The sequence below is a fragment of the Mus musculus genome, chromosome 2, assembly GCF_000001635.26.
Source record: "Mus musculus strain C57BL/6J chromosome 2, GRCm38.p6 C57BL/6J".
In the NCBI taxonomy this organism is placed as follows: domain Eukaryota; kingdom Metazoa; phylum Chordata; class Mammalia; order Rodentia; family Muridae; genus Mus; species Mus musculus.
This window is the reverse complement of record NC_000068.7, coordinates 65,670,384-65,695,246: the sequence shown is the minus strand read 5'-3', so window position 1 is coordinate 65,695,246 and position 24,863 is coordinate 65,670,384. Positions and strand designations below refer to the sequence as shown.

Genomic DNA, 24,863 nt, shown 5'->3' with positions numbered 1-24,863 from the left:
GAGGTAATCACAAGAGGCACTGGTGGAGAGCTAGAGGTTCAGACACTAACCTGAGGAGATGTTTAGGCTACAGGGAGGATGGGCTGTAAAGAGTTTGACGGTTACACTCTGTGGTAAGGAACAACACCCCTTTTCTCTGGGTTACTTTAAAGCAGTGGTTCACAACCTTTCTGATGCTGTGGCCCTTTGATATAGTTCCTCACGCTGTGGTGGCCCCAAGCCCTAAAAGTATATTAATTGATACTTTATAATTGTGAATTTTCTACTGTTGCAACTCATAATGCAACTATCTGTGTTTTCTGGTGGTCTTAGGTGACCCGTGAAAGGGTCTTTCAACCAAAGGTGTTGAATCCATAGCTGGAGAACCACTGAGCTAACAGCACTTGCTGTACAATCCTAAGCACCCGAGTTTGGCTCCAGCATCCACACAACAGGTTGAGAACTGCTGCTTTAGAGACTAAGTCTTCTCCACTCATTGTTGGTGGGTGGGTAGGTGGCTTATGTCCGTCTGTAGCTGCCACATTCCATGCAGGATTGGCTGTTGTGTGAGGCATCCTTCCCTACTGAGGATGGTTTAGCACTAAGTAGATATTTAAAATACTGAGATGGCTGGCAGAGTGCCTGGCTTCCCGGGTTCTCCCCTTCCCTGCAGAACTGCTATGGGAGAGCTATGCTTGCTTTGCCTACTTTTCAAAGCACTTGAGGGACATATCTTGAGTTGGGCATTTGTAGTTCTTAGGGATACAAACTCTAGAGTTGCTAGAGCTACACATGATTACTGTCATCATCATCATCACCAACACCACCATCATTTCTCATTTCTGAAATCTTGCTTCTCTCTTTTTCCATTTCCTTACTCTCACTTCATCTTTATTCTTATTAATTTTGCTTTTAAAATGTAACTTCATAGTTGATACTATGTTGCTTCACTCATTTTCTTTTTTTTTTCCCCTCTCTTTTTCCATTTTTGAAAAATAATTTCTAGAATTGGTAAATGAACACCTGGTTTATTCCCATTTTATTTGCTTCCATCTAAGCATTATTGGAAACCAAACCTCAAAAGTATGCTGCCTACAAAGATGACCCCAAATTAAAACTGTAAGTCCATCCCCAAAGATGCATGAATTGAAGGGTAGAAAGATAAGAGCTATGACAAGGCAAGGCAACAACATAACTTCTCCACATTTTATTGTCCTTGCTTTGTTTTGGTGACAGACTTCCCTATAGCCTAAAACACCCTTTGTAACTGAGTAATGACTTTAACTCTTGATCTGCCTGTTTCCTCCTCCTAAGTTCTCTGACTACAGGCCTATGCCACCACAATTTATGTAGTCCTGGGAACGAAACCAGGGCTTTATACATGGTATAGAAGCACTCTAGACACTAGACACTCAACTGTATTACTAGCCCCCATCAAGTTATTAACTTTCAAATAGCCTAATCTGAAGACAGTGGATGTCCTACATGCCAAACATATAAGTCTTGTTTTAAAAATGATCAATGAGACCACAAAGAGGATTAGAGGAAACAGACAACAAATAAAAAAGAAATCCACTCAAGATTTGCACATGAAATTCAGCCACTTGGATGAGACCCCAAGAGTTAGAAATTAAACAGGTACTGTAGGAATGAAAAAACTCAAGGAATTAAACACTACCACCACCACCACCACCACCACCACCACCACCACCACCAAAACCAAAACCAAAACCAAAACCAAAACCAAAACCAAAACCAAAACCAAAACCAAAACCAAAACCAAAACCAAACCAAACCAAACAAACAAACAACCCACTCAATGGAAAGCATCATTAAAAGAGCAGACCCAGTGGAATAAAGAACAGGGATTGAACAAAGTAGAACACCAAGTAGGCATGACCAGAAAAATAATATCTCCAGGTCATATTGGGGTCAAAATATTTACAGGACAAAGTGAAGACTCTGCAGAGTTGTGGCAGGAAGGGCTAAGATCCTTTCAAAGTTAAGCCACTCAGATCAGAAGACTTTGTTGAAAAAATTCTAAGGACCTGGAGAGTAGGGACTAACACATATCAATCCATGAAACAAAATAGCTGCCAAACAAGATTTCAGCATCCAGCAAAGCTGTCTTTTAAAATAGAATGTGAAAAAGGACTTCCCATGCCATACATAAACGATAACAATCCATGTCCACTAAGCCAGACACAAAGCAGCTACTTAAAGCATTGCTGCACACAGAACAGGAATGACGATGTACACAACCAATGCAGAAGTGAAGACTGGGAAGGAAGTTTAACCTTGTCAAGACAGCAAATAATGAGCCAGAGAAAAATTGACATATACCATCTTACTCTAAAGATAAGGTGTCTTAATGCTCCAATTAGAACAAGTATACTGGCTAAAAGGTATAAGAAACAAGATTCACCTATTTGCTATCCACATAAAACTCAAGTCACTATGTAAAGACATAAACAGATGAGAGTGGAAAGATGCAAAAAATAATCTCAATTAAATGACATCTGAAGACAAGTATGCACAGATTCGCTCATACCTGACAAAGCAGATCTGAAGCCAATTTTATTTGGAAGAGATGGATTACATATTAATAAAAGGAAGACTACGTCAAGAAGGTAAAATGTTTGTAACCTCTTGGTGACACATCTCTGAAATCTCCACTTGAGGTGGAGGAAATAAGATTAGGAGTTCAAGGTCATCTTCAGCTATACAACAGCTGAGAGAGAAACCTGGGAAACACAAGGCCTTGTCTCTAGAAAACCAAAAGCAGCAACAATGATAGCTGATGTTCCTGCAGTTCTCATGGAGTGGTCAAGAAATTAAGTTGAGTAAATCATGAGACTTGGTACCTTAAATCTCTGCATTCAAATACAAATCTTCATCCCAATCATATTTCCAGTGAATAGATGCTTCTCCGCTACAATTTTTGAGTACATAAGCTCTTTTCATATTTTCTAAAAACGAATCAAAGATCTAAAAGTAAGCCTGGAAAGTCTGAAACCACTGGAGAAGAGCAGAGTGAAACGCTTCAGGATAAGGACATAGCAAACTATTTCCTGGAAAAAAATACTCCAACAGCTCAAGAAATAAAACAGGATTGATACATGAGATTGCACCAAATTAAAAAAGCTTGGCACTGCAGAAAAGTGCATTTTCCTTGGTGAAAAGAATGGGAGATTAGTGAGAAAAATGAGAGACTGATACAGAGCATACCAAGAACTCAAAAACATTAAACACCAGAAGAACAAATGACCAAGTCAGTAATGAGCAATGAGCTGAACAGATAGTTCTCAACATAAGAAGTAAACTAGCTAATACATACACGAAGAAGAAATATTCAGTATCATTAGCCATCAGGGAAACGTGAGTCAAAATTACACTGAGATTCCATCTCACCTCAGCTAAAAGGATTCATTAAAAATAAGTCACAAGACACCTTCATGGGAAAACACAAATTGTAAGTGCTGGCAAGAATCTCGAGAAAATTGAACCTTATACAACGTGGGCAAGGATACATGTCAGCCCAGCTACTCTGGAAATATAGAAAGAGGCTGCTTAAAAAACTAAAAATAGAGCTACTGTAGAATCCAACTATACCACACCTGGGTGTATACTCAAAGGAATTTAAGTCAACATCCCATAGAGATACTTGCATATCCTTATTTACAACTGCACTATGCATAATTCTGAAGCTATGTGATCAGCCCAGGTGTCCCTCAACAACAGATAAAGAAAATGTGGTATCTCTACACAACAGAATACAATAAATAGCCACAAATAATATACTATATCATCACAATAAAGCCACAAAGCACTTAACAGTTCATCGTTTCAGCAGAAAAGAGCTGGACTCAAAAATACATTTCTAGGTTCTACATATGAAAATGTATGTATATATATGCAAATATATACATATATGAAACACACATATGAAAGCAGAATGGGATGTGTTTGATTTTGGAAGAGGAAAGAGACTAGAGAGAGAAGGAGACAGAGAGGCTAAATGAATTAGGGGTGTGAATATGGATGCTCAAGGTCTGCTATGTGCTTATGTGAAAACTGCCACAATGAAACTTTCTACTTCATATTGTAACTCATATTGCAAGTACCAATACAGTGGGTTGCCATTGTCACTGGTGCCATAGGCATACTGTAGTTTCACTCATGGTGAACTTGTCCTCCAAGGAACTGTATATTTCTGGGAAATTCTCATGGTAATTTTAAACAACCAAGGGACCTACATAGTGGGATTTCAACAGCTTGGCTGGGTCTATAAGCTAGAGGCATACAGAAAACATTTTCTTGCAATATGTAAATCAGTGCATTCTTTGAACAAGAGGCGCAGAAAATCAACTGCCATCAAGCATCACTTCTAGTTAGTGGCATGGTTCTTAGCGCCTGTCTACCTGTGATTTTGACTATACTTTAGAAAAGAGTTTGTTCCAGCTCCCTTTGAAACAATGAATAATTCATTCTTAATGAGAGCTTTCACATGGATGGGCACAGATGGCTCAGAAGCATCCCCGGTCCACTTCTGGGCACCAGCCACTCAGAAAACCTACAGCTCATTGGGTCCAGGCACAGTAGCTAAGAAGGGATGGGGACCATCTGTGATCACTCCCCATGTGGAACTCTGCCCAGAGTCTCAAGTCTTTAACAAAACCTCAAAACCACAAACCTTCCCAAGCTCAGTGCGGTATGAAAATGCCTTCCCCAAGCTTCCAAAATAGTTATAAAACCCGTAGGACCTCTGAGATGGAAACCCAACCCTCGATTCTTAATACCCTGGTGGAAAGCGTCACAAAGTTCATTCTAGAAGGGCAGCTTTAGCCCCTCCAAATACTGGCACAGTTTTAAAAGAAACCCTATGGTGAAAATGCAATCTATTTCATCTCTGTTTGTTTCGTTTGTTTGTTTTACCTGGTGTGGAGAGGAAAACCTCTTCTCGTAGGTCAGTCTACTCCCTTCTAGGGAAAACCGGAAGCCTTTCTTTCGTATGCTGTCTTCAGAGGCAGATTTCCGCACAGCATCTTCCTTCTCTTCCTCTCCAGCCTGCTCTTTCTGTTTCTTTTTCTTCCTTCTGTTTTTCAGCTCCTTTTCACTCTTGGAACTTAACTTTGAAGCTACGGAAGAACTCTCCGAGAAAACACCTATCCCACCTGCTCCACTGAAGTCTCTGGATTCTGCAGACGCTGCTGCAGCTGCTGCCTAGAAGGCACAATGTAAGCATAGGTTGTATACAGTTTCAACGCCACGCATTTACTGCTTCGTTTATCTAGAATACAATGAATGACCCTGAAATACAGTTTCGAATTCTATCCCGTACTTTGGAAAACAGGGCCTTCTCATTAGTGGAAGAATAAAAATCAACATGGAAGTAGACATATATGAGTGATGAGTCTAATTCTGACCTGATGTGGCACTATAATTATCTACTAACATGAACATAACAAACATAACATTTCCCATGTGATCAAAACAAGATTTAAAGAGGAATTAAAGAATTAAAGTTTGCTAGTTAACCTCAAAGGTATTTGCTCTTTGTCACATTCAACAATGACTACCAAAGAGCGTTAAACTCAGTCAAGTATTTATCGATTAAACCTCTTAATCTTTTTCTTAATAATTATTTAATTTAAAATATGCAAGATATCACAGACCATATATTAGGATATCCTGGGATGCCAGTATGAATCTGTAAATGGTAAGCATATGGCTTTAAAAGAAATACAGTGTTCAATATTGTTGTAATTACCCCTGTCTACTTTATTTTGGCCTTTATTATAGAGCCAATGATAGTGATGTGCATTCAACAGACAATAAGAGGCAAAAATCAGGTCATTGAATTAGCAAATGTCATTAAGTCAAATGTATATATTTAGAAAAGTAAATGCCTTATCTTGAAGACTCATTGAGTCTACATTAAGAGTTTCCAGTGTAAGAAGCTGGGGTGTTAGTGTTGTCATGATTTCGTGTTAGATAGGGCCCTGTGTTAGTGTTGTCATGATTTCGTGTTAGATAGGATCCTGTTTGTCCTGAATCTGTGAAATCATGGCAGTATGACTTGCATTTTCTGGCGTTCTTCATCTCTAGTGATGCTGTATTGAAGAAGCCACTCTACCTGGATTCTTGTTTGCTGGAGTATTGAGGAATTGCTTCCATTTACAGCATATTGCTCTGCCTACTTTATAAGCTTCCGTGAATGAGGAGAGTCAATTTCTCAAGATGTCACAAAGAGGAAATTGTCAAGAAAGCAATTGGAACTGATTGTGTTTTGATGCCCTTGGTGTATATCAAAATCAAAGATCAATGAGCCTTTTGCTTACAACCAAACAGATCGCTGACACCGCACACACCTTTGTCTGTCCAATGTCAACAGCAGCCTTCAGGTCAGAGAATGGAAATAAACACAACAGCCCCTATGCCTGCCAACTTTACCTGAGCTTCTTCTTGCTGCTTCTTAAGTTGCTCCAGCATCTGCTGAAACTCTGCCTCCTTCTGTTCAGCTTCCTCCAGCGTGGCCTGGTTCTGTTCTTCATAGGCCATGGCCACCACAGCCAGGATCAAATTTATTAGGTAGAATGAGCCCAAGAAAATCACAAGCACGAAAAATATCATATATGTTTTCCCAGCAGCACGCAAGGTCTGTAAAAAAAAAGAATGGAAGAAAGATGTTTATAAATTTCACATCTGCTGTTTCAAGCTCCTTCTCTAAAGTAATAATATATCCCTCAGCAGTTCCCTTGGTCAAGAGTCTCATGCTTCCTAGAAGAATCATTATGTCAGTTCTTACCAGCTGATAAAGGTTTTCCCAGAAGTCTTGAGTCATAAGACGAAATAAGGACAAGAAGGCCCAGCTGAAGGTGTCAAAACTCGTGTAGCCATAGTTGGGGTTTCTCCCAGCCTTCACACAGATGTATCCTTCCGGACACTGGCTGTAATTACATTAGAGAGGAACTAAGTATCTGAATCCATTGTTTTTTGGTTTTGTTTTTTGTTTTCCATTTTACTTGATGTGAATTATTTTGTACAGGCTTATTTAGCATGTATCCTGCACTAGGTGGCATTCCTTTAATTCCTAATTGTAATATACTTACCATACATGTATATAAGATAGCCATATCTTTTTAAAGATTTATTTATTTATTATATGTAAGTACACTGTAGCTGTTTTCAGACACACCAAAAGAGGGCATCTGATCTCATTACAGATGGTTGTGAGCCACCATGTGGTTACTGGAATTTGAACTCAGGACCTTAGGAAGAGCAGTCAGTGCTCTTAACTGCTGAGCCATCTCTCCAACCTTCAAGATAGTCATATTTTGAACATTTTCTTTTGGGACAATGGGTGTGATCAGATAAATAAATGCATAGAAATATAATCAATTTTCACTGAAGATGTCTTGAGATATGAGTGGTGTGTGTGTGTGTGTGTGTGTGTGTGTGTGTGTGTGTGCAAACTAGGGTAGAGAGAAGAAGATATGATAAACATCCCGAAAGGAGAGAATGACACTGAGCAGTGTGGATTCCATAGCATCACCTTACTTGCTGAGTAAGCACAGCTACCATCAGTATTGTGACTGACATTTCTGGGCTGAGTGAACTGGCCTTGCTAGTCCTCAGGAACCTCCTCAGCTAGAATTGACTAATAAAAGGACCGGTCTCAAAACAAATACAGAACAAAACAACAACATCAAGAAAAAACTACCCACATGCAAACACTCTATATGATACTGTATAGAAAGCATTTAGTACTGTGCCAGTATTTGGGGGACTAAAATGCTTGCCTTACCTATCACATGAGTGACGTTTCTTAGTTACAAATATCACCACAGTGTTAAGCATAACTAAAACTTCTCTATTGTAGCCATACATTCACTAACATATTTAATCAGTGGAATTATTACAGTGACAGTTTGTACATGGGAAAAACACAGGGCAAGCCAAATGACTAAGTATGGTAGAGTCAGAATTTGAATGTATGAGGAAACTCCAGTCTATTTTATGTACTTTGCTTTGCTGAAATATGGTAGGCAGATTGTCACCTTGTGTTTCAAGGTGACACGACCTTCATGGATTTTTTTTTTTAAGCCATGGAGATAGGATTAGCTTAAATAAATAATCACACTTTCTGGTCTGTGATTATGAATTCTAATGCATCGACTCTGAGTGTCTATTTTCCAGTGTGCTAATTTAGAAGATTAGATGTGACCTAGTATGGAACAATAATTGCTGCTTCTCTGTGTGTGAAGGAGGTGAGAATCCACACGTATCCTGGCTATTCTGTGAGTCAGCATGAAGGATAATTTTTAGAGGAGTTTGAATGGGGACTGAGTAGGGACCAGGTGTGCAGTATGTGGCAGATTACAGAGGTCGACTGAGTGTCAAACAGAGATACAACTTACCCAGCATCCGAGCTGTTACCACAAAGCAGAGCATCGTTTTGTCCTTCCAAAAAATAAAAGTGACCTATGTAAAGAGCAAAAAATACTCATTAAAAGGTTTTAAATTCGATCATTGGGTTGAGGTAAAGATGCTTATAAATGTGTTTAGCTGTGATAAAAAGTAGATAAAATGATTGAAAGTCATGGCTAAATGGACATCCCCCCCCCCTGCCTCCTTAGGAACTATCAAACAACTATAAATGGTACTTTGCTTAAATAATGTTTAGAAAAATTAATTTAGAAAGAAACTTTTCCAGAAGCAATAATAAGAACAATAATAATAATATTAATAATAAAATAGCATTTTCAGGTCAGTATTTATTACAAACACAAACTCAAACTGCTGAGGGAAGGCTTCAAGAGAAAGCCATGGCATTGAGTCAGCTTGCTTGGCCCAGCATGCGAGCAAGGCAAGGCTTCTTTCTCAGTGCATACTTTTCACCTAGACTCGATATAGATGTAGATTTTTTTCTGCCAATTTTTATTTAATTTCACATGAGAAGTGGGCTTTAGTGTTTGTTTCCCTCCTTATAATATTTGCTTGTTTGTTTGCTTGCTTGTTTGCTTAACTTCTGTCTTTGAAATGAACAAAACACATTTTTTTTTAGCTTGGAAAACTGTAAGCTGTCTAAATACATGCAACTTGTTATTCTTAAGGTATGAAATATATAATTTTAGGGCATTGCAAAAATGCTCTCAGGAACTAAACACACATAAACAAACACACACACAGTCATACTCATACACTCACACACATACCCCTTAAAATTTGCTCTGTTGATACTTAAGAATACATAAGCCCTGCATTCCAGGATTGTATGAATAGATTATGTAGGAAAATCTAGGTCATAATTTTACAAACTATTTTTAGTCCTTTACGTGAAACTGTAAAAGTCGAGATTGTGATGAGTTTAAAGGCATGCCTACTAACACACTACCAAAACCACATGTGGCTGGTGTAGAGGCCAAATGTTTAGATGTTCATTTTACTCCTCTTAATAAGGAGCATTTTAGAAACACAAAAACAGGAAAAAAATGTGCAAACGATACTGATGATTTGGTTGCCTGAAAAATTAGAGGTGTGAGATCCCCAAACAAGCACTAAGATGAAAAATAAGCTGGAAAATAAACCTGCCAAGATAAAAGACAATCGCTAATAAATAGTCAATATGGCTTCCTTCAAAATGTTACTACCTGGTAAAACAAGGAGTAAGAATAGCAACAGATAAGGCATGTGGTAGGAAATGTATAATGTATCACTGATGCCTGAAAACATACTTTAAACTTCTCCAAATTACCAATTAAGGAATATAGAAAAGAAGAGTTAATTTTGTTTTCCTTTACCAAAAAAAGATTTTGAAATGTGATAAATATCTCTATTCATCATATTTCAGTGAGTTGAGCGTGGCTTTGAGGGGAATCTCTGAAGGGGTGTGTGTCCTCTTAGGAGAGCAATTGGACGCTATGTCTCTGCAGTCTGAGCCACAATCAACCCCTCCCACTGAAGCCCTAAAAATAGAAACCCATCTGTAGCCGTACAGAAGCAGAGAAAAGATTTATGAGCAAAAAGCTCTTCATTGTCAATTATATTATTAGTAAGTAGAAAACCTCAAAATTATTGGGGCTGTTAGATTTTTCTCATTTTTTTCCTAATGAGTCTTTTCAAGTAAAACCTTTGTAAGAATGTAAACATTGTAAATTTAGTATCAAGTGAGCTATGACAAAAATCTCATATTCTTCTAAAAAAATGTGCAGAACTTGAAGGTGTCTCAGAGTAAACAACCCCATTGAGTATAGGTGATCAAGAGATAGCGGTAGTTGGCTAATCTTGCAGTACATGGAGAAGGAGCGTTGGTGATCAGGTGACAGAGGTGCTGGCTTCAATAAGCTGAAGAGTAACGTAACAGTAACATATTCTCATATCCGTGTCTCAAGTAAAATCAAATGGTAATGATAACTCTAATACCAAGCCTCATGTGAAGGGATAAACATTACCTTTTCAATAAGCACGCGGATAAATCGTATTTGCTTAGCTTTCTGATCAGTATACAAGTTTATACTCACCTTGGAAAATGTTTTCTCTATTCAGATAGGTCATATGGACTGAGTCAACCAAGGGGGATCAAATCATTTCGTCATATGTAGCCCAGGCTACCCTTGGATACATTCGTACCCGAGGATTACCTTGAACTTCTGGCCTTTTTAATATTTATTTATTTGTTTATTTATTATGTAGATGGCATTCTGTTTGCATGTATGTGTGTAGGCCAGAAGAGGGCATCAGATCTAATTATACATGGTTATGAGCCACCATACAGTGCTGAGAATTGATCTCAGGACCTCTGGAAGAGCAGACAGTGCTCTTAATTTCTGAGTCATGTCTCCAGCCCTACATCTAATTTTTAAAGGCTGGCATTATTGGTGTAATTGCCGTTATACTTGTAACATTGCTGTGTGTGTCTGTTTATGCTGTGCTAGGGGTTGGACTCCATGCTTCAGCTATTTTTCCAGCCTGTCTCCCCATTGTCCTAACAATCCACTGAAGCATAGTGCACTGAATGAGTTTAACCACTGTCTTATTAAGATGTTTGAAAACTTCTGGCCAAGGCCTCCACAATACACACTTTTGATATAGAGGATGATGTGGGATGACTTTTAACTCTGGTTTAGGAATAGATCATGCACGTTGAAATGGCTACTTTCATCATGCCACTTGTTAGATAAAGAAAAAGGAATGAAAATGTATGCTATTCTTAGTCCATGTATGAAGTTATAGTAAATTAGCCTAAAATTTTTTTTCTACCACATTCCATTTTTAATATTTTAAGAACCAAATAACTTAATGCCTACAAGAGTATATCTTACTTTTATCTTCAATATATTCATCCCAGTTAAACATGTTCATTGTCCTATTGAAGGCAGTACCATTCCAATCCAATGAGTTATTAAAGAAGGAAGTGATGTTTATTTCAAAGGTAGAATTGTCTGGGGGCCACTGCAAGCATTTATTCCTCAGGTTGCCCATGAAGAGCTGCAGCCCGATGAGAGCAAAGACACTCAGACAGAACACAGTGAGTATCATGACGTCAGACAGCTTCTTCACCGACTGGATCAGGGCCCCCACGATGGTCTTCAGGCCTACAAATAAAACCAGAGAGAGGAAGTCTTCACTTACAATTCAGCAGAGAACTTATCAACAAAAATATCATGAGCTTGTCCTGAAAAATATAAATGTCATGCAGAATGCCAACAGTATTAGTTTAATGTTTGGGAGATGAATAAAAATTTCACGAAAAGCCTGCTAGCTGGTTGAAATGAATGGAAACTTACATTAGAAAACCAAATGGAAATGAACCGAATGTATTTTCACACATACACACACACCTTAAAGCAAAAGAAATGACTGTGTTACTCATGCTTGACGATCAACCTGATGTAAACAGTTTGCTTTTATTTGCAGATGTCTTACTCTCTAACCCCCATCATGGTTTGGTTTTATTTTTGAAAACTCTGTATCAGTAGAGGAGGACGGAGAAATCTTGCAACCACTGAATTCCAAGGGTATAGCTTTGTCTGCACTTTGAAAACTTGAGAATGGGCCGACACAAGAAAGACATCTGCAAGCTGAGCCCCATGCAGCTCATGCTCCGCCTTGCTTTTCCACTTATCTCCTCTTAAAGAGGTAGCCAGTTTTCGAACTAATTGATCAAATTTGCATTGGCCCAAGTGTCTCACATCTCAGCTTCTATGCCGAAAGCTTGATGCTGGAAGATGCAAACCAGGTAGCCTGTTACTGGAAGTGCCTCATGCAAAACTTGTTAAACTCAAAGGCTGATTTAGAACAGATCGAGAGAAAGCAACCAGTCAAAAGCAAAGAAGCAAACCTGCCCAACCTGGAACGGGTCAGTTCCTGCTTTTGATCATTGTCTTGCAGTATGCAACAAGCAATCAGGCTTTTGCCAAAAAAAGCTGTGAGCAGTGCACCAGTGCAGCTAAAGTCAGCCTCGGTGTTTAACCTGGCTCTCACCTGGAATGACTGATATTGTTTTCAATGCTCGGAGAACTCTGAACGTTCTCAGCGCTGAGACATTGCCCAGGTCCACAAACTCTGTCACATATCTGTAATAGGGAGTCCACACACAAACACAATGACAGAACACAAGAAACAGTTGGAGATATAAGGAGCCTACCACCTTATACCGGCTTCTTCTTACCTGGAATTACAGAAATAGTTTTCAAAGCTCTCAAGACTCTGAAAGTTCGAAGAGCTGAAACATTGCCTAGGTTTACAAATTCTGTTACATACCTGTAGGATTAAATCAGAGTTATTCAGAATTTGGGGAAATCTACATCTGTGTTGGTCTTGAATCAAGATCATTTCAACTTCAGTGAGTGTTGTCACCAGATTTCCCAGTTAAGGGGAGAATGGCATTGACACCAACTGAGCTGCTATTGGGAGTTATTGTTATTACCTAAAAGCTAATCGAAACCAACACCATATAACTTATTAGGATCATTCCTAATTTCTCCAGACTGAATAATTTGATTGGAAAAGGTACTTTAAATCCATATGATAACTAATTAAAATGCTTTATGAGTCAAAGGAAGCCAACACTGAGAACTACAGTATAGATTCCATTGTATTACCTCTGCCAGGGTAGAAAGTATCATAAAAATACTTACGCAAAGGTAATGACTGTGAAATCCAGCCAGTTCCAGGGATCCCGTAGAAATGTGAAATCTTCTAGACAAAAGCCCCTTGCAAGTATTTTAATAAGTGATTCAAAAGTATAAATTCCTGTAAAAGTATACCTGAGGAAAATAGCCGAGTTGACAATAAAGATTTGTCCGTAGTTTGCATATGTATATTTAATTTTTAAAAGAATGTTTTGATAATAGACTGGACACCAAGGCCTCACACATATTAAGCAAGTTCTCTACCACTGATATATACACACATGCCCCAAGTGTTCATATCCTAAAGATGACTTAGATGACACACATGAATAGAGACTCTAGGTTGATTTCTTATAGAGAACTTAGGCAGAGCTTAGGGAGAAATTGTCATTAAATTCCAAATGATGTTCTCATTGGCTGTAAATAAAGCAATCCTTTACTTTCCATATTACTCAACACAAAGTATGTGAAAACACCATTCCATCTGATGATAGTATCTGAACTATATGAGCTGACTTTCAGTATGATGCAAGCAAATAAATGCTAATCCCTAAATGAGCAATGTATCAGATATCAGTAATCATTAGGACTCGCCAGTGTAAGATTCAAAAGGAAGATGAAGCACCCCCGCCCCCCATACATCAACAGGCAAATCAATGCAGCTATCTGAGCTACTGAAAACATTGTCCTAGAGAAGTGGTTCTCAACTTGTCGATTGGGATCTCTTTGGGGGAGGGGGTGTCAGGTGACTGTTTCACAGGGGTCCTACAGATCAGATATTTCCATTGCAATTGATAACAGTAGCAAAATTACAGTTATGAAGTAGCAACAAAATTATTTTATGGTCGGGGTAGCCACAACCAGAATAACTGTTTTAGAGGATTGCAGTACTGGGAAGGTTGAAAAGCACTGTCCTAGAGGATGTCAGTGGTGGGCATGGATTTGAACCATCTGTTTTAGCATGGTTAGAAAACTGTACTAAGGAACCTGAAAATGTCAGGAAATGCTAAATGAATAATTTTCAACATGAATTTTTCTACTTACTCCACATTCTTTGTCCAGTCTGGAGGGTTGCTCATGGTCATAAATACACAGTTGGTAAGAATTGTGCACATGATAAGCACATTGAATAAAGTAGAAAGGTATTGTCAAGGAAAACAGTGTTGGTAGGAAGTCCCATCTTTTCATGCACATGCGTGGTTCCACCCCCAGCAGCTCTAAGACTCACATGCTCATTTTGTGCTACATGGTATTTTATCTGCACCTTTCTACTGCTTCTGTCCCTTCATCTCCACGTGTTTTTTTTTCTTTAATCAATTGTCTTCAGACGAGTAAGAAATATAACAATTGAGAGAAAACTGTAAAGAGACGAGTTGATGTGAATAATTTATAATTTATAAATGTAAATTGTCTTCACCATAGACTCAACCAGATAGAATTGCAAGTTCAGTTTACAAATAAACTGGGGTAGAAAAGTTCAATAAAACAATTTAAGGAATTGATGAAATGCATTATGGTTCTATTCTAGGGGTCACCCTGGAAGAATGTACACACAGTCCCTTTCTTAATGGAAGGTACAATCTATGAGAGTTGCCCAAAAGATCCTGAAATGTGAGGAAAGATGGCTGCTGAGAATGCCGACATCTCTTGGGTTTGTGACTAGGTCAAATGGCTTACTAAGTTCTGGTCAAATTGGCTTTAACAATAAGAAAATAAATCATAGAATTTCTGTGAAAAACATGCCTGCACAACTATATTAAATATCCTATAATTCACTATATGTGATGCAGATACTCAGCAAACATTTCTGTTCATTTCCCAAAAAAGAAGAGAAAATATTATAATTATTATCTGATTTATTTTTCTGATTGCCCTGTATGTATAGCCAGTACTTGTCTTGTATTCCTCTGGTATACAGGAAACAAACAGGGAAAAAATGGTTTCTTAAGAAAAGGGCCAATAGTCAAATAATTGAAATGATTGATGTTCACATTTAGCCTAAATTACACTTATAAATTATATAAAAACAGCATTTCTTCTGCACTTACACACTTATCACAATCACCTCAGATATGGAACAATGGTATTCATATTCCTTCTTGCTTCTTTTCTTTCTTTTTTTTCATAAGCCATTTCATTTCTTTTATGAAACTAAGAGGCCCTGTTCAAGGCCATGTTGTGGATAGTGTTACATTAATCAAGAAAGACAGCTTTTGCCTGTAAAGGCATTAGTCAACGCAATAGCTGACATTTTTTTGGTTTTAGAAATAGTTCTACATGAGTGGCAGGGATCAGCCACTCGAGGGCAGCATGATCCGGAAAACATGGACTATAAGAAGGAGTCACCTACCTTCCCTTGATTGTTGAAAATAATGAAAAAAGACAAAATGTCAGATAGTTTACCATTCACATAAGGATGCCACTATGTGCCTCGGCCCTCCAAAGATGCATAACTTCTTAGCAGATGGGCAACATTAGAATGTATGGTCCCTAACCACAGTGGTCCTACACAGCCCTGTGTGGTCCTGCTTGGATACAGATCTGACCTCCCTCAAATATAAGTCAAAGCATTCTCTACTGTCCTTCAATTTCCACTCCTCTTCTTCCCTCCCTTTCCTTTGCAAGCCAATGACCACATTTCTTACTTCACGAGAGATACTGATAAAACCAGACTCTGCTCCTCACCCAAGATTGGCAACGCTTTCTCTGTTGGGATCTGCCCTCTTTTTCCTATTAACAGTGGGGAAATTTCCATCTCTCCATGTGTATTCTGGAGAGCTAGCTTTCCAGAATGCTTTAGGAATAGCTTAGCTCTGCATTCTGTTACCTTTTGTTTCTCTTAGACTCTCTTCATCAATCATCAACACAAACTTGCTCATGTTACTCCTACCCTGAGGGAGACGGAGAGTCTCTATATCCCACAGTCCTCATCAGCAAGTTCTGGCTTCACTTCTTTTCTCTACTTCATAGCCAGAGTTCCTGAGGGGGATGCTTATTTTCATGAACAAGAAAATAAGCATCTTTAGTCCTCCAGCTATTCTACCTACAGATGAAAAATCTCCATGTCACTTCATTAAAAACCGAAGGATAATCCACAGCTATAATATAGTTATCATTCGACTTGCTTTCCATTTGAGCCCCACAAAGATGTCCTGCCTACGTTAAGTTCTTTTGTCTTTCTTTTTAGGAGGCCCCAGTCACCTGCTTATTCATGCCTCAGGAGCAACAGTGTTTTGTACCATGTGAAATCTTTCATGTTCCTTTTTGAGAAGAAACAATATCCCTCTGCTGCAAGAGAAACCAACTCCCTAACGATCTTTGTATTCTGACGAGTCAACCAGGAGCCTAGGAGATGCCTTAGATTTCTCTTTCTTCCTAAACTTGCATATCCAATGTCCACAGAACACTCCCAATTTTGTTGTCTATGTCTGGATTCAACCATTACTCTCCATTCTCACATTACTGAGTTATTAAAGTGTTCATCAAGACCAACAGTCATGTAGTAAGACTTGTTCATTATTGTGATTCCATCTAAAGTGGTCATTATGAGTTAGTTCATTTGACTAACTGAACCAAAAGGGACCTCATAAATGTAGCTGGGATCATTTTGGCAGCTACCCACTACCCTATATATCCAATTACTATATGACATCTTAACATGGGGTCAGGATTCTAAGATGTCTTCTGTTTCTTTGTTCTTTATTGTACTATCTCCATCCTAGTAATTTTTAATTGTTAAATTCATGGGATGTTATGGCATCTTACATATGTACTGTCTGATATTCACAATAGTGCTTGTTCTGACCAGGTCAGTTACCTTACAATACTACTCTAATGTCAAAGTCTATATACACTATGCATACAAGTTTCTGTACTGTTAAGGGGCAGAACATACATAATAAACACAAGATGAATAATCAAAACCTCATGAAATGTATGTCACATGATGAAGTGAGCCTTGGTCTATAATTCTTTTTTGTTTGTTTGTTTTTTCGAGACAGGGTCTCTCTGTAGCTCTGACTGTCCTGGAACTCACTCTGTAGATCAGGCTGACCTCGGACTCAGAAATCAGCCTGCCTCTGCCTCACAAGTGCTGGAATTAAAGGCTTGAGCCACCACACCCGATTATAATTCTTATAAAATGCTATTTACAACAGGAAAATTTAATTATATATAACAAAGTAAAATACATGTCAAGATAAACAATAGAAATAATTACTAATTTTTCATAAATTACAGATAGTAGGACATGCTCAAAACAGTTATTTATGTTGTATAATTATCAATTCAATAGAGAAATATATACTTTAATTAAGAATCATGATAGACACTCAACAAATACAAATATTTTCTTTCTAAAATAAGAGATATCTAGAATCAGGTTCTTATATTTCTGGCAGAGTATGTATTTGTGCATACAAAATCTCAAATTCTGCTAACTTTACTACTCACTGCCAATTTATTTTATTGATCATATATTTTTCAAATGTCTAAATTTTAATGAGTAACTGAAGTAGTGGGGATTCAGGAAATTTTAACCCAGAGAAAAACATGATACAGATGTGACCATTACATTGGCAAGGCCACATATTGAAAAATAAAAAACTGCACATCAAGACACATTCTTAAGAGGCAAAGGTAAGAGCAACTGTATACATTCTTTACTATTTCCTAAAAATGAAGACCAAGGGATAAACTAGATTATATTTTTAAAAGTCCAACTTATTTTGAAGCAGTACTTCCATTACAACTTACCTATATAAAATAAAATAAAAGCGGACTAAACTATATAATATCAAAAAATCTTTTTGATTTATTGCTTTACTTGTATCAAGTATTAATAAAAGGAGTCTCATCTACTGACAGACTAACTCATCAGTTCGGCAAATTGAAAATACTTTCTATGTGTGTATGGTGAGGAGAAGCTTTTTAAAAGCTTATATTGAAAATGGTTGTGTACGTTTTGTCAAGGATCATTGCCAACCCACCTCTACGCCAGGAGAACATCTCCAGCTTTAAGCCCAGTACCAAGGTTAGATCTGCTCTTTCCCAGCCATGCAGGATTCATACATTGTGGGATTTAGTTTCACCTAGTAGCAAAATGTAGTAGCAAGCTCAGTCTTATTATATTAATATGGCTAATTGCACCAACACCTTCTCATAAGATATAGTTCATTATCTGCTAAGATTAAATACCTGCTACTTCTGTTGTCCCTAATCATTTGTGGTTTTAGATATAAAATGTTGGGTACTTTTGTTGTTGTTGCTCTCAAGGAAAATGGAACACTGCTCTGTTCTAAAATGTTGTAGTCTAATATACATCCAAAGAAGTTAGAGGGATTGAAAAACACTCATAAATAATCCCAGGGTAGAAAAATGCTTCATGTCATTAGTTTTCTAACTTGAATGCGCGGATTAAACAATGGGATAGGTCTTTTTCAATATATGAGTTTATTTCTGAGCCAGGAAAAATATTGATTGGTATATAATTTTTTCTTAATTCTTCATGTTAATACTTGTTAGGACATAGTCAAGCAATAATTTTTTTTTATTATTAAAGACAGAAGATCAGGAAATTGTTAGGTTGAATTATTCTCTTTTCTACAGAACTGAATCATTCTCTATCTAGAAAACTGATTTTTTAAAAAAGTCTGCATAAATATCACATAAATATGTCATTTGGAATCAGTGAAAAGGACATTTACCAATATAGAGATTGGTATTACTAATATCCTCAGTATATTATATATGGGTTCTCAAATCGATTCTCTTCCATTGGGAGAGTAATGCAAAAGCACTTGGCTGAGAATAGAGGACCTGCTTCAACTTCCAGTCCCACAACTGACCGTGCACATTCTGAAACCTGAGCCTGTTGGCTCACGTCTGTGATTGAAGTACCTGCAAGGCTGAGGGACAATAAAAAGTTCCAGTCAAGCCTGGACTATTTAGCGAGACCCTTTTGAGAAAATGTGAGAGAGAGACACACACAGACAGAAAGACAGAGAGACACAGAGAGAGGCACGCAGAGGGGCAGAAGGAAGAAGAGTCGTAGGTAAGGACTAAGCATTGACAGCCTGTCAGCGGCATTCCTCATCTGTCAAGTGAGGTGTTGGGAGGCATTGCATGTGTTTTGGTCATTACAAGCTTCAAATGCAGGTGGACTATGAACCTCTTCGTTCCTAGTACAAAATGGGGCAGAGTACATTCAAAATTCTTTCAGATATAATTAAGTGATCGGAAGATTTCTTTTTGTGGTTGTTGCAGACTTATAGCTGCTACCAACAGCACTGTCCTAAGCAGTCCTCCTTAAGTACTTACTAAAGCTTGGACTAGATCCTGGTGGTAGGTTCTAGGTCATACATGTGGTTTGCTTTTCTCCTAACCTGATCTGATGTAGCTCAGGCTGGCCTTGAATTCACAATATGGTGGCAGATAGCCTTGAACTTCTGAGCCATCTGCATCTCTCTCTTTGAGTTCTTGGGTTGCAGGTGTGCATCGCCAGAGCCAGCAATGCATTTATTATTACGATTTATATACTAGTTCTACGGTTTTCCAAGTGGAGGAAGGGAAATAAAAGGAAAACTATAATGTGGTCAGCATCATATACTAAGTAAATAAATCTTCAAAGTGGGATTGGAATCTTGGTTTCTGATCCTTATCCTTAAAATTTTTCAATCTCCTACCCTTTGTGAATGATGGACAGCTCAGTGTTTATTGTAGAGTGCCTGGGAGTCTTAGTGGGTTAACCTGATGTTGTGAATATCCATAGCATCCATACAATGACGTCTCCCAAAGTTACTTCTCTAGCCCTACCCATTCTAGACTTCAGATTTGCATAACAACCAAATTCCACAACTCCTCCCCTAATATTTAACGAATGTCTCAAATACAGATGCTGAAAACCAAGCACTTGATTTATCTACAGGTTGTTGCACTCAGGGCTGTTCCAGGCTCAGTCCACAGTAACTCCAGTTTTCTTTCTGGTCCAGACCAAGGACTTACTGTCATCTTTAACACTATGATGTGGCCTATATTCTGTTGCTCTGGAATCTGTCAGCCCTCTGTAATGTACATCTAAATTTGATGGCACCCTGATTCTCTGAACCATAGTCAACTATTATCCTGTGGCCATTCCCATGCATTTTAATGTACAGTAAAGACCCTGCTGTGGGAATCACAAAACCAAGATCCAAGCCTAGAGTTTTCATTGTGTGGAGTGAAGCACAGAGCCATTGTGAAAACCATTGTCACATACATCTTGGTTAGTGGGCTCTCTGCTTGGTACTTATAGTATCAGCAAAAGATGGAAGAGCTTACCTGCATTTATTATAAGCCCTCTTGTCTTTCTTCATATCTCTACTCCAAGATAGTGCATTCTAAATATGACATTTTAATTCAGAAAATTAGAGAGTAAACTTGTCTAATTTGCTTCCCTGGAAGAAATCTGTGGCTCTGCATTGTTTAAAAGACTCTGGGAGAGCCAAGAGTTCATCTTGAGGCTGGCTAGATGGCTCAGTGGGTGAAAGTGCTGGCCACCAAACATGATCAGCTGAGTTTGATCCTCAACATCCACATGGTGGAAGGTAAGAAGTGACCCTCCCTTGTTACCATCTTCCTTCCACACCCATGCCTCCATACACATGGAAATCTCTTGCACACAAATAAATAAATGCAAACAGTTTTGTAAATTGAAATATATGAATTCATTTTAGTGCAGTTTAATAGATACGCTTGCTCCTGCTTTAATTTATAAGGCTGCTTGCTGGCCTATTTCTACCTGATCTACTCACAATAAAAGACAAACTCAAGTGGTATGAGAACCTCCAGAGAGGTCCTAACAGGAGCCATGTCTCCAATACCTAAGCGTCTCTGACCAAACTTCTGAAACTGCCTGTGTCTTCTACCAGTGGGGATGTCATCACCGGCGCTGACTCCTGAGGTTCATAACATTCAAAGACTTTCATAAAGGGGGGAATAGCTTTTATGAAATACCCTATAGAAGATATGATCTCCTTATATTTCATATTTTTATATAAGGCCTATTACTTCTTCCATCAAACAGAGGACAAAATTGATTTTCTCTTCCATTCAGATCTTCTTTTCTACCTGTTATATATCAGATTTTCTAACTTTTGCTTTTATAGGCAGTATTTTCTTTAGTGCATATCTGTCAGTGTCTTCTACATGAATGGGGCATAATTTCATAAATAAACTATATTTACATAAATGAAATATTGTCATTGAAAATATAATGCATAATTTACAGAGCCACTCATGCAGTGCACATAAGCTTGAAACATAAGAGAGCATCATTTTAAGCGTGGGAACCCAGACACAGACTCTGACTTTATTATTCATTTCTAATGCTAACTCAGACTTTTTCTCTGTGTAACTGGGTTCTCTTACTGGAGCAGATGTAAGGAAATTTTGTTGATGTAAGAAAATGCACAGTAAATTTTAAAACCTTAGAAAGAAAGATCAAAAAAAATTATGCTGACGATACCTATGTTGACCATGGGTACAACTTCCATCAGAAGTACAAAAAGGAAGGGAAAAAGATATTCAAAATGCTACAGTTCTAGACACATAACTTGTACTGCCAGGAAAACTTTGGGGAAATGCTTTATAGCATTCAAACTGAGACCAGTACATTGCAGCAGGTTTATCCCAGTTCCAAGTTTCTTACTTTATGTAATTCAAACTGTTTTCTACATCTACTATTAGTGGTGAGATTGTATGGTGAAAACCTTAAGTTTAGGTCCTGGTCTGACTATGGCATAAAATTTCAGGCCATAATTCTCTCTAACTTAGAATTTGTCTCATCAGGGCCTGGGAAATTGCTTCCATGAGTTAGGTGGTTATCATGAAAGATTGCTAGCCTGAATTAGATCCCTGGAACTCCCAAAAAGTAGAAGACGAGAGCCGATGTCACAAAGCTGTCCTTGGACCTCTACATATGCACCCCGGCACCTCACACAGACCACCACCATCACCATCACCACCACCACACACACACACACACACACACACACACACACACACTCACCTGCTGACAGAGCTCAACTTTCAGGACCTACATGGTAGGGAGAACTGACTCCTATAAGTTTGTCCTCTGACTTCTACATGTATACAGTAGCATGTGCATGTACACACAAGTACACACACACACACACACACACACACACACACACACACACCCCAAAGGAATAAATAAATAAAGGTAGTAAAACATCTAAGAGTTTTTCTTGGGCTAAGCATGATGGCACACGCCTTTAATCCCAGCACTCAGGAGGCAGAGGCAGGTGAATCTCTGTAATTTCAAGGCCAGCCTGTTACACATAATGACTTTCAGGATAACCAGGACTACATAGAGAGACCCAGTCCAAAAATAATCCAAAACAAACAAACAAACAAAAGCCCCAAAACAAACAAACAAACAAACAAACAAAGAGTTTGTCCTAATAGAGCCTTAGCTGTATTTCAGTTTCTTCTGCTTTGAGTTGGGTTCCTGAAATACACAACTCTTCATAGAAACTCAAGGTTTCTATGCATTCCTGTTTGTTCCTCTCCCCTGCACAGCTCTGGTCTTTACTTCTTTGGATTTCCCAGGACTGACTCTCAGCAAGACTACTGCTTCTGCCTAGCATAAAACCTCTTATTTCAGCTTCTGTGTTTAACTTCAAGGACTAAATCAAGTCACTGTTAGCTGTCAAGTTCTCCCCTGCCCTGCTTCCAGGAATCCTGTCCTTCAGGAAGGAGAATAAAGGCTGCAGTTGAGTCTATATAGACAGGCAGACTGACGCCTGTGAATAAAACCAAGGAATAAGTAATCAAAAGAGAGTCGGGGAGAAAGTCAACACAAGTGCCAATGGGGAAAGAACCTGGAAAACATTTGGAAACTCCAGTGCATGTATGAATACACTGTATATATTCATGAACACAAAGTTTACAAGCACTCACGTAACAAAAGAAATTAGTACAATTCTGACCAAAGGACCAAAACAACAACAACAAACCCCACAGTACAGATTCTTTGCCTCTGTGTATTTTAATTGATGAATCACTGAGAAAAATCAATGTTCAGAAACTTCCAGTAGAACACCATAAAGCTCAAAGGCATGAACAACTATCTTGGCCATCTCACTAAAGTGAATGAAGTGTTGAAGGGAGTGAGTGATTGAGAAAGGAGCAGGAGAGGAAAGAAAGAAGCAATGAGTCAGAGAGAATAAAAGCCCTCAGGAGGTGAAAGGGCTTTACTTACCGTCTGTCCCACCTTGCCAGAGGCTCACTGCTGAGGAAGAGCAAAGAGACACCAAGGGACATTGACAGCCACGCAGTTTGTAAATGTTCTACTTTATAATTAAGTCAAAGGAAAAAAATCATTTTAAATGACTATTAGTCAAAAGGATATGAATGTACCAAAATCTTAATAGCTAATTTTCTAATGGGGTTGAAGGGAGTTAAAATGTACAGGGCGGAGGTGGCACTGAACCGAGAGATTGCTTTCCCTTTATTCAATACTATAAAGGTCTGAAAAAGAGAACACAACAGGTGAAACAGAATTTACAGACCACATCAAGGACGTTTGAAGAGAGTAAAAGACCCCTCTAAAATATCAAGTGTTGCAACTGTTACAAACAAAGGACAGGACACGGGTCTTTTTTCTTGCAAACCATTCAAAATTTGATAAGGACCTTCAGGAGGTAAGGAATACAAAGACAATTTTGTGATTAGGACCACAGACTTCTTGGTAACTTTGCCGAGTCTTTTACTCATGTTTTCCGCCATGTCTGTAATTTTTACACAGCTTAAAAGTGAGGTTTCAGCAACTTCTTCATTTAGGTAATTTTCTCATGAAAACTGTTAGAACTTTTTTCCCCTTACACGTGTTCTGCTGTTATTTCTTCTGCAGGGAGCCATGGGGAAATAACAGTCTGTGGTGTAAAGGCATAATTAAGCCTGTGGAGGACCCCAAAGCCTAAGATCAAATTCAAAGCAATAGGGGATCTGAGACACTGCTCTTAGAAGTATAAAACACACACACAGATCCTTTCTCTACTTTTCCCTTTATCACAATGTCAGTAGCACCAGGGTGAATCTGCATTCAATTTATGGTATAATGAGTACTCAGGAAAATAAATTGGCTTTGTCTTCTTCACATGCCCCCTTGCAGGATGCCTCTTCAAAATATGACTGTCCCAAGAACACAGGCTCAACCAAATGCTTTCAAAACACTTCTGGAATAATGGCTCCATTCCCTTATCAGACCTACCCAATATTCTACAGATATCTTAAGAGATGAAAAGAGGCACCCTCTTCACCATCTTAAAGAAATCGAGGAAATAAAAGCAACTGGTCTAAAAACTCACTTTCTTATTGATATAGTAGGGGTCCAGGTCCTCCAGGGGCTCTGACACCATCTCTGGAGGAATGTCTCCATAAATAAAAGGAAGGGATTTTCCTGCTTCCAAGTCACTATTTGGCTTTGGGCCATTTTCGTCGTCTTCGTCCTTGCGTTCCTGTTTGGGTCTCTTAGCTTTCTCTTCTGCAATGCGTTGTTCAATAGCAGCAAGGGATTCCCTGGTAAAGAAGCGGAAGCTGTCAGGTCCTGGCGGTACCAGCACTGATTGTGCCATCTTTTCATCCTGCTTCTTTAATCACTGTTTAGCTCCTCGCATAAGAAAGTGCTACAGAAACAGGAGGGGAAAAAGCAATGACCATTAAGATAACACGTGAGGGGTGGCAATC

At 38.5% G+C, this 24,863-nt stretch overlaps 1 protein-coding gene across 5 annotated transcripts in view; it reads right to left on the bottom strand.

Moving 5' to 3' along the window:
- The window catches only part of Scn2a (sodium channel, voltage-gated, type II, alpha), a 146,684-nt gene that overhangs the window by 72,201 nt on the left and 49,620 nt on the right, over positions 1 to 24,863 (bottom strand). For 2 of the 5 annotated variants that reach the window (NM_001346679.2, NM_001346680.1), the window contains exons 2-11: positions 24,485 to 24,802; positions 23,527 to 23,645; positions 14,160 to 14,249; positions 13,122 to 13,250; positions 12,466 to 12,557; positions 11,304 to 11,576; positions 8,400 to 8,463; positions 6,788 to 6,929; positions 6,433 to 6,639; positions 4,915 to 5,202 (exon numbers count right to left, since the gene is read on the bottom strand). In NM_001346679.2, coding sequence (NP_001333608.1) covers positions 4,915 to 5,202; positions 6,433 to 6,639; positions 6,788 to 6,929; positions 8,400 to 8,463; positions 11,304 to 11,576; positions 12,466 to 12,557; positions 13,122 to 13,250; positions 14,160 to 14,249; positions 23,527 to 23,645; positions 24,485 to 24,751 — 1,671 coding nt within the window. In that variant the 5' untranslated portion in view covers positions 24,752 to 24,802. Of the gene's footprint in view, positions 1 to 4,914; positions 5,203 to 6,432; positions 6,640 to 6,787; positions 6,930 to 8,399; positions 8,464 to 11,303; positions 11,577 to 12,465; positions 12,558 to 12,652; positions 12,745 to 13,121; positions 13,251 to 14,159; positions 14,250 to 23,526; positions 23,646 to 24,484; positions 24,803 to 24,863 lie in introns of those variants that run through there. The other 3 variants (XM_017314945.1, NM_001099298.3, XM_006498583.4) reach the window with 3 other exon arrangements.